This window comes from Tetrao urogallus (genome assembly GCF_951394365.1).
Source record: "Tetrao urogallus genome assembly, chromosome: 18".
In the NCBI taxonomy this organism is placed as follows: domain Eukaryota; kingdom Metazoa; phylum Chordata; class Aves; order Galliformes; family Phasianidae; genus Tetrao; species Tetrao urogallus.
Genome location: NC_136831.1, coordinates 2,838,211 through 2,854,469, shown reverse-complemented (window position 1 = coordinate 2,854,469; position 16,259 = coordinate 2,838,211). Strand labels below are relative to the sequence as shown.

The following is a 16,259-nucleotide window of genomic DNA, read 5'->3' as shown; positions in this document are numbered from 1 at the left end:
TGATTTTGAGCAAGGTCTGTCTAAGAATTGTATCACTAATACATCAATATTAATATTTTTCAGGGTGGCAGTCAAGGATTAACAGTGGTAATTCAGGGACAAGGTCAAACTACTGGTCAACTACAATTAATCCCTCAGGGAGTGACTGTAATACCTGGTCCAGGACAACAACTTATGCAAGCAGCTATGCCAAATGGTACAATTCAGAGATTCCTTTTCACCCCACTGCCAGCAGCTGCTACTACAGCTAGCACAACTACAACAACAGCTTCTACTGCAACCTCAGGTAAGCATTAACTCTGTTCAAGAGAAAAAGAGGCTTCAATTTAGCCTGCATGGGAATTCTTTTGCAATTGGAGAAAGTATCTTTTAGAAGTAAATTTACTGGAAATGTATTGAGCCTAGAAATACTTTGAATTTCTTCATAGATTTTTACGGTAGTTCTGGAGGGCTCAACTGGGTAAAGCTCATAGACTTGTCATTTGAAGTGAGTGAAATTTTATTTTAATCCTGCACAGCTACAGAGCAGAAGCAAGCTCTACAGGCACAGCCAACATCAGTGCAGCCGCCAGTTCAGCCACAGCCTCAGAGTCAGCAGCAAGTCCAACCTCAAGCACAGAATCAGAGCGCTCAACCTGTGTCCCCCACCCAGCCACAGGCACCACAGCCCCCACTTCAGCCTGAAACTCAGACCCAGCCCGAATCTCAAACTCCAGCATCTCTTGACTCTCCAGTCACACCTGAAGCACAGTCATCTAAATCTCCGGTGCAGTCTCCAGCGCAGACCCAGGCTCAAGGACAATCTCCAGCGCAAGTCCAGAGTCAGCCGCAGAGTGCAGTCCTTCCACAAGGCCAGTCCCAAGTCCAGCCTCAGCAACCAGCTCAGGTGCAGACTACAACCCAACAACAGATTCAGATGCAGCCCCATGCTCCCATACAAATTCAACCTCAGCTGCAGCAATTGCAACCTCAGGTTCAGACTTCGGTCTCAACCCTTCCAACTACTCAAAGTTTAAATCAGGTTCCTGTGCAATCCCCAACTCGTCCTCAGCTGCAACTTCAGCAGCCTCCAACTAAAGTTATTACAGTGCCTCAGCTTCAGCAACAAGTCCAAGTTCTCTCTCAGCTTCAGTCACATGTTGTGGCTCAGATACAAGCCCAACAAGGCAGTGTACCCCAGCAGATCAAGCTTCAGTTACCTATTCAGATTCAACAAAGTAGCCCAGTACAGGCTCACCAGATTCAGAATGTGGTAACAGTTCAAGCAGCTAGTGTTCAGGAGCAGCTGCAGAGAGTTCAGCAGCTCAGAGAGCAGCAACAGAAGAAAAAGCAGCAACAGATAGAAATTAAACGTGAGCACACCCTTCAGGCTTCTAATCAGAGTGACATTATCCAGAAACAGGTAAAGTTAACAGAAGAAAATAAAAATTTAATGAATGAAAGAAATTTCATTTTAAATGCCTGTTCTTGTTAATAATGTTGATACATTTGATAGGCAGTTAATTTGATTTTTTCAAAGCTAGCATACAATTGGTTTTGGCAGTTTAATTAAATATTCTACATTAATTCAGCACATTAAGTCAGTTGTACTATCTTTGCAGTCTTTTGGCACATTGATTCAGCTTACCACTAGCTGCTGGGACAGTATCTCGTTATTCTCAGTTCAGGAAAGATAGGTTATAGATAGGAGAGCTGATGTTCAGAACACGTGTACAGTACTTTTGTTGCCTGCTATAAGGAACTGAGGTTTCAAAGAGGTATCTGAAATGTAATGCTGTTGGATGGCTGCGGGGCTTTAAAAACAAACAGAAAAACCAACATTTATATAATAGAATCTTACCTTCTTTCTTACTTTTTTTTTTTTCTTAAATAAAAGTACCATCACTGAAGAAATACTGTCAACATATGTTTAGTCCCTAGGTTTAAACTGTGCATAAACAAAATATCCTACTCTGTCTGTGAGGTGGAGGAGAAATTTTGAATTTCATTTTAAAAGACTTCAAATTTTAAATAATTACTTTAAATAAGTGCTGCCCTGATTAAAAAAAAAAAAAAAATCAATTCCATTTTTTCACTTACTGAAGTAAATGCTACTTTTTTTCTTCTAACTTAGGAAATGTCCTGGTTCTCCCAGTGGTATTGTGAAATACCAGCTAAAGTTTTCATATTTTGTTTTGGGTTCTCTGTTGTTCTGCAGGTGGTTATGAAACAGAATGCTGTCATAGAACACTTGAAACAAAAGAAGACACTGACTCCAACTGAGAGGGAAGAAAATCAGAGGTGAATATGCATCATGGTGTATCTTTAGATTGGAACTTTTATATTTATAACATCATTTAATATATATATAATAAAATAGGTTTATAAACACCTGCTTGAAGAGAAATTGCTATTTTAAAATTGGTTCAAGTGGCACATGAAAGTAATTGGTGAGAATTGTAACTCAATCCTATATATTCCCGATTTTACTTTGATAATATGTTTTAAGGTCAGGTGTTGCATGCATGTGTCTGGAGCTGGCCATAATTGTTAAATTGAAGGTAAATCCATCCTTAAAGAGAATGGAGAATGAATGATTCTGTTGCAGAAAAGCCTGCTTTTAGTCTGTCCTTTATTATGGTTGTTTATTTCCATTTTTTGTCCCTTGGCATCACTTAGTCTCATTTCAGCATTATACGTTCCACTCTACAGAAGGAACTGAAGAGTTGGAGGGTGGCACTATTGAACAAAAGAGGAGATTTCCTCCTTGGAGCTGCTAAACACAAAGTTTTGGAGTGCTTGTCAATTATCTTGGGTTTATCTTGACATCATCTCAGATAGTTGCTGTAGTTGGATAACTACAATTGTGCGTTGTCACCTAGAAAGAAAATGGTGTTTTTCATAAACTTTTTATCATCAAGTTAGAGTAAAAGCTTTGTTGATTACAGTGGTGGAGCTAGATGCTGCTTGTTTCACAATTTGATAAAAAAGAAAACAAGTAAACATATGCACCTCATTGAATGGTGTCAGATAGTCAAGATGGTATTTTGAATTGGATTTCTGTAGCAGCAGCTACTTTTCCCAGCCAGAGCTATTTTGTCTGATTTTTGGATCAAATGTCAATGAGTTATTTTTCATGGTCACTCTGGCAACAAGAAGCATTTAATTTTCTAGGAAGTTTAAAATAGAATGGGAAGGGAAATCAAAGTGTATTTATTATCTTCTGGAAAAATAAAGCAAAGTAAGTGAAATATACAGGACAAGTAAGCAGGAAAGAGGATTGTAATTGGATGTACAGCAAATATGGAAGAATAATGATTTGTTGCCAGCAGTGAAGAAGTCTAAAACTGCTTTAGTTATATTCGGTCCTTTACACTGAAAAGTATTTGTCATCCTTATGCCAAAGCACAAAATCTTAGTAATATCAGTGCTCAGGGAAGAGTAAGAATTAGTTTTCAGCAAGTTATAGGCTTCCAGCTTGCATGGCTTTCATCCTGCATCAAAGTAAACAAAATCCAGCTCTTTCCAATGGGTTAGTGGAAACTGAGCTGAGTCAAAATATCTCTGATCGTAGTCTAAACTTCGTTAGGAGTTTTACAGGGAAAGGCAGGAATCGGTTGAATGGAATCAGCCCTCTGATTCATGACTTGGTATCTCCCATTGGTGATCTAGTAAAGAATGAGTGGGAGCTATACAGTAAATACCAAATCTACCATTTAATTTTAATGAACATAATAATTTAGCTTGAAGCTTCCAGAGACTGGAGAACTAAATGATTCTGCTCTCTCAATTGGGGATAGCACAATATACTTTTTCTTTATTTCTTCACCAGAATGATTGTATGCAACCAAGTGATGAAATATATTCTGGATAAGATAGACAAGGAAGAGAAGCAGGCAGCTAAGAAACGAAAGCGAGAAGAGAGCGTGGAGCAGAAGCGTAGTAAACAGAATGCTACCAAGCTGTCAGCTCTACTTTTCAAGCACAAAGAACAGCTCAAAGCTGAAATCTTGAAAAAAAGAGCACTTCTGGACAAAGAACTACAAATTGAAGTGCAGGTAAGGACAGTTATTCTCAGACTTGCTTGATTTTAAGTTGGGGGCAGTGTTTCAGCATTAACTTCTAATGGATCTATTTTCTTGGTGAGCTTTTAAGGGAACATATAGAAAGCAGGTCTGGTTTTGTGTGCATGGTTCTCTGCAAAGCCAATGGATGTCCTTTTCAAGCTTCCTGCTTCTCACCCGTGCTGAAACTACCTTGTTTCCCTAAACAGTTTTTGTAAAACTGCAGCCAGCGGGTCATAGTGTGCCAAGAGTGCTATCCTTTAACATTGCAGATTGTGCACATTAACAGTTTGCACCTTGGGAAGACTTGAATTATTTTTCTTTCAATTACTCATGGGGGTATATGTCTATGTTTTAAACTTGTTCCGGAATAACCATGTGAAGCCTCCCTCTCTATTTATTTAATATACTTCAGGAGGAGCTAAAGAGAGACTTGACTAAAATTAAGAAAGAAAAAGAAAAAGCCCAGGCAGCTGCTGCTGCTGCAGCTGCAGCCGCTGCCGCAGCAGCAGCTGCTGCCACTGCCACCCCACCACCACCACCGCCAGCACTGCCATCGCCACCACAGCACCACACAGCCAGCGTCACCTCCTCCTCCTCCACCACAGTCCCAATGCCAATATCCTCCCAGAAGAGAAAGCGAGATGAGGAGAGAGACTTGTCAGCTTCCAAGTCCAAGAAAAAGAAAATGATTTCTACTACCTCAAAGGAAACAAAGAAGGACACGAAGCTTTACTGCATCTGTAAAACGCCTTATGATGAGTCTAAGTGAGTAGTGAATGCCATTGGTTTTTGATGTGTGATGTTAGATGTAGGTTTAGTAGTTAGCTAGCAGTGGTAAGGCAGTTCTAGAACTGAAGTATCAGGTGTTACTGCAGTGATCAGTAAGGTGTAGAGAAAAGTCTCTTTTTCACTAGCAGTTACAAAATTATTAACATACTTGATTTATCTATTAATGTACATAACTTATATTTCTCCTTGTCTGCATGTTTCCATTGTATGATCTTTCTGTCTCACATGCACATTTCTTTTTTTTCTCCGCTCTGTTGTTCTTTCTTTTTGCCGTTTGCCTCTGCCTCGGAAGCAAGTGACAGTTTGTTGTGTGAGCAGTTTCTTGTGAACTGGACAGGTGGCTGATGCTCTTTAGAACTAGCTTTGGTACCGTCTTCCAATACATTATTTTATTTTTTTCAATTGCTAGCCAGTAAAGGAGCTTCCATGTTACTTGACTGCACTTCACTTTGGAGAATGTTTTGGGTTGGAATCATTTTTGTATATTAATGTGTGTTCTGAGCTTGATCAAAAATTAAGCGTGTGAGCATTTGACAAAGTGAAAACTGCAGTTCCCTACAGACAAGGAAAAATATTTCTGTGAAAGAGGAAATGCTACATACGAATCTTGCAAAGAACACTATTAAATGCTGGAGTGGGAGATTTTGTGGATGGCAGGGGACAGTGTTAAGCGTTTCTGCTGAAGCTAGAAGTGATTAACATCCTTAGTTATAGTTGCTATGTGATAGCTGTCTGATAGATAATGTGTGTAAAAGAAATTCGACTTCAGACCAGTTCCATGTGAGTATTTTATCTGCTTAATGAGTGATGATACAAGAAGTATTAATTGATACCATTTGGTTGTGCTTTCGATACTGATAACAGAGGTGAACCATAGAGATGGAGCAGTGTTTTAACTCCGGGAATGGTTTCTCATTTCAAACTCGGGATCAGGACTGGAGGATCTCCTGCAGTTCCTTCTAGCCTCTTTTTTTTAATTAGTATTACTAAATTCAGTTGAGGCCTTTGGGGTGTTTTTTATTAATCTTAGGTGCTCGGTAGTTCTGACCATTGCAGTTTGACATCAGCGTGGGAAATTGTAGACTATCTGTGCTAGCATCTCTTTGTAAACTGCAGACTCCCAGTGTCCTGGATGTAATTCACTGTTATTTCTGAGGCATGTGTATCTTGTCTATCTCAATAAGAATACTGTATTAAGTTCACTGAATGACAGAAACCTAGAAGGAGGTTATTTTTTTTTTACCTGCTCTCCTCTTGTGGTGCTGAGTGCTGGTCTGTATGAGCACTGCTGTTGTTAGTCAGCAGTAGAACTGTCGCAAAAGTAAAATGGGATGAATGAATTCTGTGAGCAAAAGGATTTGCTTTTCATTATATTTCAGCGGGCATTTGTGTAAGTTGATAAAAATAGTGTGAATTTCGGTGTCCTGAATCAGTAGCAGTGCTTAAATACATAGAATTAAGGTAGTGAGATGTTACTAACTGATCAGTGCCCTGAGCAATATGATTCAATTCTACTGTTCTGCTTCTTGTCAATTCTGAATGTTACGTTCCTAAAAATGATGACTGTGCCATTGAGCTATGTTCTGATTCCACTATTTGGAAAGCAATTAGGCAAATTTAAAAAGAGCTTCCTGGTAAACGTTGTTCATATGTATGTGTATATACACACATATAGGCATCAAATACTCCTCTTGTACTGGTGTCTCTTCTCTGCTTTCAAGAGGATAGATGTGAATCTGAGATTATTTGAGATGTGTTTCAAATGCCCTATACTCATTAGGATTTAGTAAGTCCACCAAGGTAATTCTGTGTATTACTTATTCTATTGCTAGGCTCTTACATTTAGTTCTCACTGGTTTCACACCAGGGTTGTAGGTTCTATGTATGTTGTATGGAGAGTGGTCAACGAGGGCATCATTCTAAGATTCCTACTTATATTCAGCTGATTTGTTAAAGCATAATGTGAAGCCTGTGGTGAAGGTGAATTCTGGGTGGTGAGTTTCACTTTAGCTTCTGGCTCCAGATGGGAGCAGCTCGGTCTGATCCCCTTTGGGAAAAAGACCACAGCTGAGTTGTTGCTGATTAGAAGGAGCTGCGTTGATCCGTTGTTGATGGAAGGTTGGTTTGTGCCATTTTTGGGATTTGTCTGACTGAAAACGGACAGGTAGGTGTGGAGTAAATGGAGCAAACACTCAGGAAGGCAGGGGTGTTCATTTCATGGAGCGTTGGCTAGCTGCTGTCCTGCTGCTGGTTTGTACTGAGAGGTGGTTGGCTGAAGACCGATGAATTAGGTAGGGCTGCAGAAACTGATAAAGCAACATAGTGCAGGTGGTTGGTGGTCTTTAAGATTTAGGAAGATCCCCAGGGTCGGCTTGCTTTTGCTCAGGCAGAGAGAATGAATGTGTAACTTCGCCCATCTGGTTGGTTTCCATGAGTCATAGGTGTGTTCTGAGGTATCCATACACAAAACGTCAAACATCCTTGCATAATATTTTAGACTTTTGTCACGTCATTCTGTGCAAGGTCCCATTCACATGATTCTGTACCTGGTTCCCTTCACGTTGTGTCATACCACATCTGGTTCTGTCACGTAGCTGTCTGAGAGTAGACACTGTTCTCTGAAAAATGATCAACGTACCAATTTACTGCAGTACTCAGTAGCTGAATCTCTGTTTTTCAGCCTGCCTCCCCCATGCCCTAAATTAAAATTATGACAGCCATGTCCTGACTCAGTTTTTTTTGTATCACGTTACGCCAAGATGTATGGTACACATGGCTGGAATGCATGTTCCTTGTAGTATACTTGTAACTCCTAGCTGGTGTTTGCGCTTTGCTTTTGTTTTTTAAATTAACTGAGACCTACATTTTCAAATCTTAAAGTAATGTTTAAGTAGCTTTTGAGCTACAATTTTGAAAATGTGTATCTTTTCCTTTGGCCTTGTCTTCTTGTGCCTTTTACAAATTTTTGCACGCACATTGGAGATGTGTTTTTAGACCGGTTTTGTCAAGGTCTGGTTACATATTGATGTGCATTTCAATGAACTGTCAATTTAAAATTGACCCAAGTGACCTTATCAACAGCATAGCTGCAGCATGAGATGTTAGCTTGTAAGGATAGAATGCAAGGAAGCAGGGAAAACAAGAGAAAGTTGAAGAAAGTAGGCCAGCAAGAAAGTGCGTCAGAGAGAAATGCAGGGAAAAGTGCCATGCCATTTGAAATGACAATTACATTGTCATTTTCATTGTGAATACTTTTAGGTTCTATATTGGCTGTGATCTTTGTACTAACTGGTATCATGGAGAATGTGTTGGCATCACAGAAAAGGAGGCTAAGAAAATGGATGTGTACATCTGTAATGATTGTAAACGGGCACAAGAGGGCAGCAGTGAGGAATTGTACTGTATCTGCAGAACACCTTATGATGAGTCGCAGTGAGTTCTGATAAGAACCTCTTATTTAATGTCTAGGTAGCAAACTGCTCTGACTTTGGTTACCTGTTCCTTACAAAGAAAAAAGATATTCTGCATATATTGTATTCATTTGTAATACAAATTCATTTTCAGTAATTGTCAAATGTGGTATTCGGTGGATTTTTTTGTGCTATAGTCTGATCTGGATAGAAAGCATAATTTTAGTATGGGGATATGTGATTGGCATCTTTCTGTAAGGTTCTGACTCGTAAATACCCTCTTCAGTACTCAACTACAACACTGATGCTTCCATATGAAAAATGTTTGTACAGAGTGAAATAGGAGCCCAGCTGTAGTCCAGTTTGCAGAAAATGTACCTTGAATTGTTTGGGAATACTGCTTGGGAGATATTGCTGGCATTACACCGTTCCTTTCAGCTCTAAAGCAGATGGCTGATTTTGAAACCTTGAATGCTTGATAGCATCTAGCAGAAAATGCAGTAACTAATTGTGGAATGTTCTGTAATTTAGTCTGTAAATACAAAAGCAGTTTGAATAACGTAATTAGAATTTGTCAGTCCAGAATGTCACGTGCTATACTGTTGTATTTGTGTCGGGTATCTTGTGCGCAAGGGACTGCAGGTTTATGTTTTTAAATGTAATCTTTAATTTAAATAAATGTAGTCACTAACGTATTTTTGGACCTTGCAGATTTTACATTGGCTGCGACCGGTGTCAGAACTGGTATCACGGTCGGTGTGTTGGCATTTTGCAAAGTGAGGCTGATCTCATTGATGAGTATGTGTGTCCACAATGTCAGTCCACAGAAGATGCCATGACTGTCCTCAGTCCGCTGACCGATAAAGACTACGAAGGGTTAAGAAGAGTTCTGCGCTCTTTACAGGTGAGAACACAAACTGCAGCAGGGTGGGATGCTTCACTCTGCAAGAGGTGTCTGATGAGTCTTGGAGTTCTGATTTCTCTTCCAGTTGCTGTTTCCTTTTTTAAAAAAATAATCTAGAACAAGACCTTATTTTGTGCAAAGTGCCACCATCTCAGCTGGACTTAACTGGCATTATTGTACCGTGGAATACTTATGTTAAGCATATTACTATGACTTAGTGAAAGTATCTACTGAAGAGTGCTATTTTTTTGTTGTTAATTACCTGTTGTTTTCCTGACAGGCTCACAAGATGGCCTGGCCATTCTTAGAACCAGTAGATCCCAATGATGCACCAGATTATTATGGTGTTATTAAAGAACCAATGGGTAAGTGTTTCAGAACAATCTCGTGGTGAGCAAGTAGTTTTGGGATTAGGAGTATCAAATTTGTTACCTATTATGCTTGTAAGTACTGCAAGTAGATGTGCATATTTTAAAATACACGAGATAATCTGCCCATCAATGTGTTCACACGTTCTCCATAACTGATGTTTGAAAATAAGCACCTCAAGGGCATTTTCCAAAGGTAAGTCACTGTTTTTCCAGTTAAAAGTTGTTTTTAATTTACATTTGCATTAAAATAGAACAATTACTGTTTTGTCATTCCTGTCTCATTAATGTATCCAGTTGGTAGGAGTGGGAGCACTAGTATTTTGTGTGGTAGTACACTTGAAATCTTTCATCTGTCCCATGTGATAAATATGCACATATTAGTGCATATTTAGAAAATTTGCTTAAGGTGAGTCATGAATTCAGGTGACCAGAGGATTAAATGTTCATGCCTGGATCAGTCCCAGTAAAGGCTGTAAGGAAAGTGAAGTTCAAGAATCCAGATTTTTTTCACACTTTTGGTTTTTTTTCTTTAATTTCTTCAGGAATAGTAAATAGCTTCCTGCAAGAAACCAACATCTGCAAGATCACCTTGTGCTTTTTAATTCAGCTGCACATGGCACATTCATGCATAAGTGCTTATTGTAAAGGAGGTTTACTGGTGTTACTGTGTCACAACTTGAGTTCCTGGGAATACAACTAAACTTCTGTAGGCTTTGTTTCCTGCTCTCTGATAACGTTAACTTCTGTTGAAGTTGAAAATGCCTCGCTTTAATAATCTTTGCTTTCTTTTCAAGACCTTGCCACCATGGAAGAAAGAATACTGAAGCGTTACTACAAAAAGGTCACAGAGTTTGTGGCAGATATGACCAAAATTTTTGATAACTGTCGTTACTACAATCCAAGTGACTCTCCTTTTTACCAATGTGCAGAAGTTCTTGAATCATTCTTTGTACAGAAACTAAAAGGATTTAAGGCAAGCAGGTAAGCTAAAGTGTTCCTAATCATAGATGTTCTGTGGGTCCCCTAAAATCTCCTTAATGCTTTTAGAAGCTTACCTTACATTCATACAAAGATTTGCTTGTCCATGTGCTTACTTGCACAACTGCTTTTCTTTGAAAGGGAAAAAAAACCTGTTCTATAGCAGCCAACTGTCATTTTAATCAATATTAGGGCTTAAATGTTTGTGGGTTTGTTTTTTTTTTTTTTTAGATTACTTTGTAATACTCATTCAAAATGAGATGTTGTATACAAGTTTAGTATAATGCTCATAGAAAACTTGAATGACCCTAAGTCATAGCTGCAGAAAACTTAAATGGGAATCATTTCTCAAGCAGGGCATACTCTGTGCTGTTCTGAGTCTTAATTATGTTCTACTGTGCACCAAGTCCTTTTTAGAGGCTGAAAAGAGACTGTTCTTCTGTGAAGCTTATAATTCACTGAAAGAACTTAAAATAGTTTGCTTCTCTAATCATTTTATAACCTACCTTGTTTCAATCAGAGAGATAAATATACTTTAAAGATAGATGAAAATCTAAATACAATTCAAATTTGAGTATTTAAAATCAAACTTTCTTTTCTAATGTTTTTCTGTAGAAAGACTGAAGAGTATTTACCTAACGTAGACATTTCTGAAAACGAATAGGCCACTGCTCTATGGATTTTTCTATTGTCTGTCTGTATCCTTGTTGTACTCCAACGTGAGCCAGCTGTAACCGAATTACAAACCTTGACTGCTTTCCAGCATCATACAGAAATCTGTATGTGTGCAGTAGTTAAATTTGTCCATCTGACTGTAACAGTCAAAACGAAGGTTCCTAGTCTGAGGTATTAATGCAGGATTAAATTCATTTCTAATCAAGTAAATTGAACACTTTGCTTTATACCTACCGCTGTGGAAGCTCTAATCCAATGAGAGTAATACTGTTGAGAGAGGATGTGAGACCAAATGGATTAGACCAGCATTTTTCCTTCCCAGTATAATACTGTAGTAATAATTTTTATTAGGTAGTTCTCAACTCATGTTTCTTTCATCATGCATTTGCTGGTTATCCAGCGTCCACTGCTTGCACAGTAATTTCATTGCTGCATTTTATTTGTTATTGTTTTTCATTTATACCATCTGTGTCCTTTCTTCTCTTACAGATTGTGATATCTTTAGTCTGAACTGTTTTAACTGGAATCAGAAATTTCTTTTATTGTACAATTCAATAACATTAAATAGCCCTAAAAAATCCAAATCATTTGTCTAAAAAGTAAACAATGAGTATTTTTATTATTACCAGCAAATCCTGCTGGTTAAATGCAAATGTATTAACAGGAAAAAAAAATTGTCCCATTCCTGGAACACTGTAATGAGAGAAATGAAAATTTCATCTCGGAAGCCATGTATCTCATTGTTTTATTTTCAGTCACTAATAAAATTGTGGATGTCAAAGAAGGGTTTTGCTGAACGGTGATAAGCAGAGATGTGATTTTTAATATGCCTGGTTCAGTTTTTTCTATTAAGTTAATCCAAGGATTTCTTGAATAAATTTAGGCTGAATACACCTTATTATAAATATTCACCTGTATAAATTGTCTTTTTCCTTTCCTTTTGATGTACTACTGTTATGTAAACATGAGAATAAAACTGACTTCAGGCATTTTGAAATATTCCAGTGACACTGTATTTGGCAACCAGTGAAATATTTGTGTGCAGGACATGAAAATGTGAATAAAATTCAGGGAGAATTAAGTGGGTTTTTTTTTTTGGAAGAGTTAAGACAAAAAAAAAAGAAGCAACACGATGGTAATTCCCTCCTAGTGATTTACCTGTGGCAACACCTTGCAGCAACTGTGTTTCCCAAAATGAAGGGTGCTTAATTCTTCACTTTCTTCTGTACTCTGCAGGTCCCATAACAACAAACTGCAGTCTACAGCTTCTTAGAGTTCTGCGTGTAAACCTAACAAACGAGCAAGAATCTGGTTGTCTGAAAATTTTTAATTAAGAAGCCAGATGTTTTTAGTCAGGTTATCCTGACAAGACTCGATGTAAACTGCGTTTTTATTGGTCACAACAGTCAAATTATATCCTTGGCTTATTTTGTCCAAAGGACAAAGAAATAAAAATCAGCAGCACCACTTTCTTGTCAAGATCAAATTGTTGTACTATTGTGGCAGAAGCAGGAAAACTTTGTTTTGTTGAAGGAGAAAGAGCAAGAAAATAAAAAGATACAGTAAATGGGGTCAAGTTTAACTCCATGGAAATGCCACGTCTGTTCTTCAGTGAAGAAGCTGGTTTAAAGTCCACACAGAAAACTTTGACTGTATTTATTTATTGTTGCAAAAAAGACGCTTTTTTATTGCTGCCCTCATTTGTCAGCTAATTATTTTTTCTTATAAAATCCAGCCCTGGTCACATGTAATCCATTCTGTATCTTAACATGATTCCTGTAGGTAAAAGTACAAGAAGACCTCTAGATGTCTTTTCTTTCTATGAAAGGAGCTGCTATGTACACATGTGCACACACACAGAACTGGGAATCAACGATGAGTTTGTCATTCATGGTAGATTAAAAAGAAACCAGAACAATTAAGCTTGCATAAAGGTTGGGCTAAGTGGTCATGGACTACAGACTCTGTTGCCTTGAATATAACAGTACAATTTGTCATTTACTCTACACCAGACTGAAACGAGTAAAATCTATTTGAAGGTATCTTGTTTGTAAACATTTGTCAGATTCTAATTTTTTTCTTTTGTATTAAAATTCAAAATATGGATGTATATGAAACAAAATAAATGGAGATAATTGTTCTCCCCACACATGTAGGTGTCCTTGAGTGTGCGCTGATATGTTTGTAACGCTTTGGGGATCTGGTGGAAAGCAGAGGTGTTACGAGTAAGTGGGGAGGGAAGTGGAGAAGGAGATCTGACTTGGCTCCCGAGGTCGCATTTAGAACTTCTCTTTTTTAAGCAGCTGTTATCCCGTTACAGAATTCCTTCACTGGTGCCAAAATTACTGTAACGGATAACGTGGTAGGAAGCGTTTGGTGAGATGTCACTGCCCACTGCTGAACTAAGTGATATTTTGCCAAGTACCCTAGAAATGTACAGTTCCAAGTGTCAGTGTATGAGAGGCGTCCCAGATGGCTTTGTTGTTTCCTGTATAAGGAGTTGCTGGCAAGAAGAGTAAGTTGTAGTCAAAAGAAGATGCAATTTGCAGATGTTCCTTTTTCTTTCTCACTTGCATACTGCGTAAATGACTGTCTCGTATTTCCTAAATCTAGTTACTGAGCCATGATTTGTATGCAGCTCTCCAACCATTTGACTTAAGCTTTTGCACTAATTCGCAGTTAACTTCTGTTCAGTGAGCTGGGATTTCCCTGATGTATGAATAAGCTCCTTCTGGGTTTAACCTCACACCTTGCTATGCAAGAACCTTCCTTGTTGTTTTTTCTTAAAGATGTTGCTACTGACCACACTTTCTTATACTCACAGGCTCAGGTGTACAGATACTTCTGGGATAATTTTATCGAATAAAACCCATGGTTTTTTGTATGTTCAAATGTTGTCATTTAACCTATATGTGACAAAAATAATTGCTGAGTGTGAAAACAGTTATCCATTTACGCTTCTTGAAGTTAAAGAGGAGTAGTTGCATTTAGGTTATGTTGTCCTTGACATTTAAGATAAAAATGCTGCATATTGTATGCATTGTGTTTTTAATGCAGAAAGGAAAAAATTACAGCTTCTAACAGTGTTTTAACTTACCTTGCATTTCATCAGAACTTGGTAATATTTCTGTACTATATGACATTTAAAAGTTTCCTACCTGTAGGCAATAGACTGCTATGTTTTTAAAAACCTGTGGCAAATTGAAGAGTACTTTTTTTGTACCTGAAAGGACACATCATCCTAGACAAATAAAATAACGTGCTTGACATTGATTTGGTGGTGTTTCTAATGAAACCATTGGTGATGTTGTGGCATTGTGGTAGGTCTTGGCTTTTCCAAATTAGGTCTAATTGCTAGTGAATCAGTTTCATCAGGGAAATAATCCATGCACATGATTTCACCTTGCTGAAAGCCTTCTTGAGTTTTTCAGTTGCCAATGAATGTGGTGAGGCATTTGTCTTGATATATTGGAGGTGATATTTTTAGTTACAAGGTGTTTCTGGATAAAAGCGGTCTTGTAAAAGTTATTAATTCCCACCTTCCTAAAAGTATGGTAAGTTCCTAAGATCTGTGTTCTCTGTCCAGTCATCTTCCTTTTAATTTCTTATAAATAATAGCATGTTTAAAAATAGTCAGTATTGTAACATAGATTTTGATCATGTGAACCATTCTGGCTTGATTTTTGTTTCTCAGACAACTTTCAATCAATTTCCTATGACCTAAATTCAGTTCATTGAACGGTTAACGTGGATTTAAAGTTGGTTAAAAAGTCGAGCTTACCCAAAAGCCATGAATATCTCCTAGGAGGGCAGGAGGACAACACTGCTCTGCACCTGGGTTTCTGTGTGTTGGCTGCAGAATGTTTGTGTGTGTTCTGGGGGGGAAACAAAACGATCTGTTGTGAGATATCTCACTTAGCATTGCAACTATTGCATCTAAGTAACGTCTTCTTTTCAGGGTGCTCAATGCTGCGGGTTTTTTTAATGGTAAGTGCTACATTTTGGAATTCCACGTGACTCAGATTGTTTTTCTTCAATCCTGTAGCATGTGATAGGCCTGGTCAGAAGAGAAAACAGTAGTTATGCTTCCCTCCAGCTGCATTTCAGTTGGGCTGTGAAATGCAGTGGTTTGTTGCTTGGCTGTTGTGGTAATATTTTAAGGAACACCTTCCAAGAAAGAAAGGGAAAAGAAGGTGGCCTTGTGATGCAAACAGAGGAGAACGGAATCCACTGCTCTTCAGGCTTGCTTCTAGAGCAGCACTTGTACCTGAGGTAGCAGCAGAGGCTGTGTCGGTTGCTGGCCTTTTACTTTGGATTTGGATGTCATTGGCAGTGGTATGCTGTTATCTCTTTTGAGATAACATCTGTGGCCATATCCCATCTTGGTTATGTTTTTGCACCCCTGCTTTGCCTGCTTTAGATTACGATGACGTCTTGGAGGTGGGGATGGGTGCGTAGTTGCTATTCTGGGCAGATGATTGATCTGGGACTTGCTCATTAGTCCCTGGGCTGCATTTGAAAATAGAAACAAAGAAACTTGAGATGCACATGTAACCCTTCCTCCTTCCTTCCCCTGTCCCACCCTCAGAATCACTGCCAGGAATGATTTTGCCAAATCAGGAGCCCTCTTAATTAAGTCTTGGGAAAATTCCAGCTATTGACGCTATGCTCTGTATGACCTCTTTCACACTGCAGAAGTGAGATGGTATATTTTAGATGAACACAAACTACTGGTGAGTTTATGTCCTATAGTAACAGTTTTCTAGGTCCTAAAATGTAGGATGTTCACTGATGGTATTTTGTCTCCTATTCCAGATCAAGAAGTATCTCATACATGCGACTTATCCCACATGCTCTGCTCCATAGCTTCTCAGTGACTAAACCAAGCTGCAGATTTATCTGAGGTAGAATTGGTAAAAAGAAAGAGAAAATTAAACTTTTTGTTGCCATTAAGATTCTAGTGGCTTATTTGTAGGGATACTTGCAAATACTGTCAGAGCTACTGCTTTGGCAAGAATATTTTGTCTTACTAACAATAGTAGTTAGCAGTTATTTTTCTACTCCGTTGTTTGAAGCAGGCAGATTT

The 16,259-nt window shown here is 38.4% G+C and overlaps 1 protein-coding gene across 1 annotated transcript in view; it reads left to right on the top strand.

Annotated features, from left to right (window-relative positions):
- The window catches only part of BPTF (bromodomain PHD finger transcription factor), a gene marked incomplete at both ends in the record, with an annotated part of 43,611 nt that extends 32,449 nt beyond the window's left edge, over positions 1-11,162 (top strand). Inside the window, 10 exons of the mRNA XM_079544458.1 lie at positions 64-286; positions 519-1,402; positions 2,198-2,280; positions 3,812-4,037; positions 4,459-4,811; positions 8,094-8,267; positions 8,957-9,149; positions 9,430-9,514; positions 10,315-10,501; positions 11,114-11,162. Coding sequence (XP_079400584.1) covers positions 64-286; positions 519-1,402; positions 2,198-2,280; positions 3,812-4,037; positions 4,459-4,811; positions 8,094-8,267; positions 8,957-9,149; positions 9,430-9,514; positions 10,315-10,501; positions 11,114-11,162 — 2,457 coding nt within the window. The remainder of the gene's footprint in view (positions 1-63; positions 287-518; positions 1,403-2,197; positions 2,281-3,811; positions 4,038-4,458; positions 4,812-8,093; positions 8,268-8,956; positions 9,150-9,429; positions 9,515-10,314; positions 10,502-11,113) is intronic.
- Positions 11,163-16,259: the final 5,097 nt, after the last annotated feature.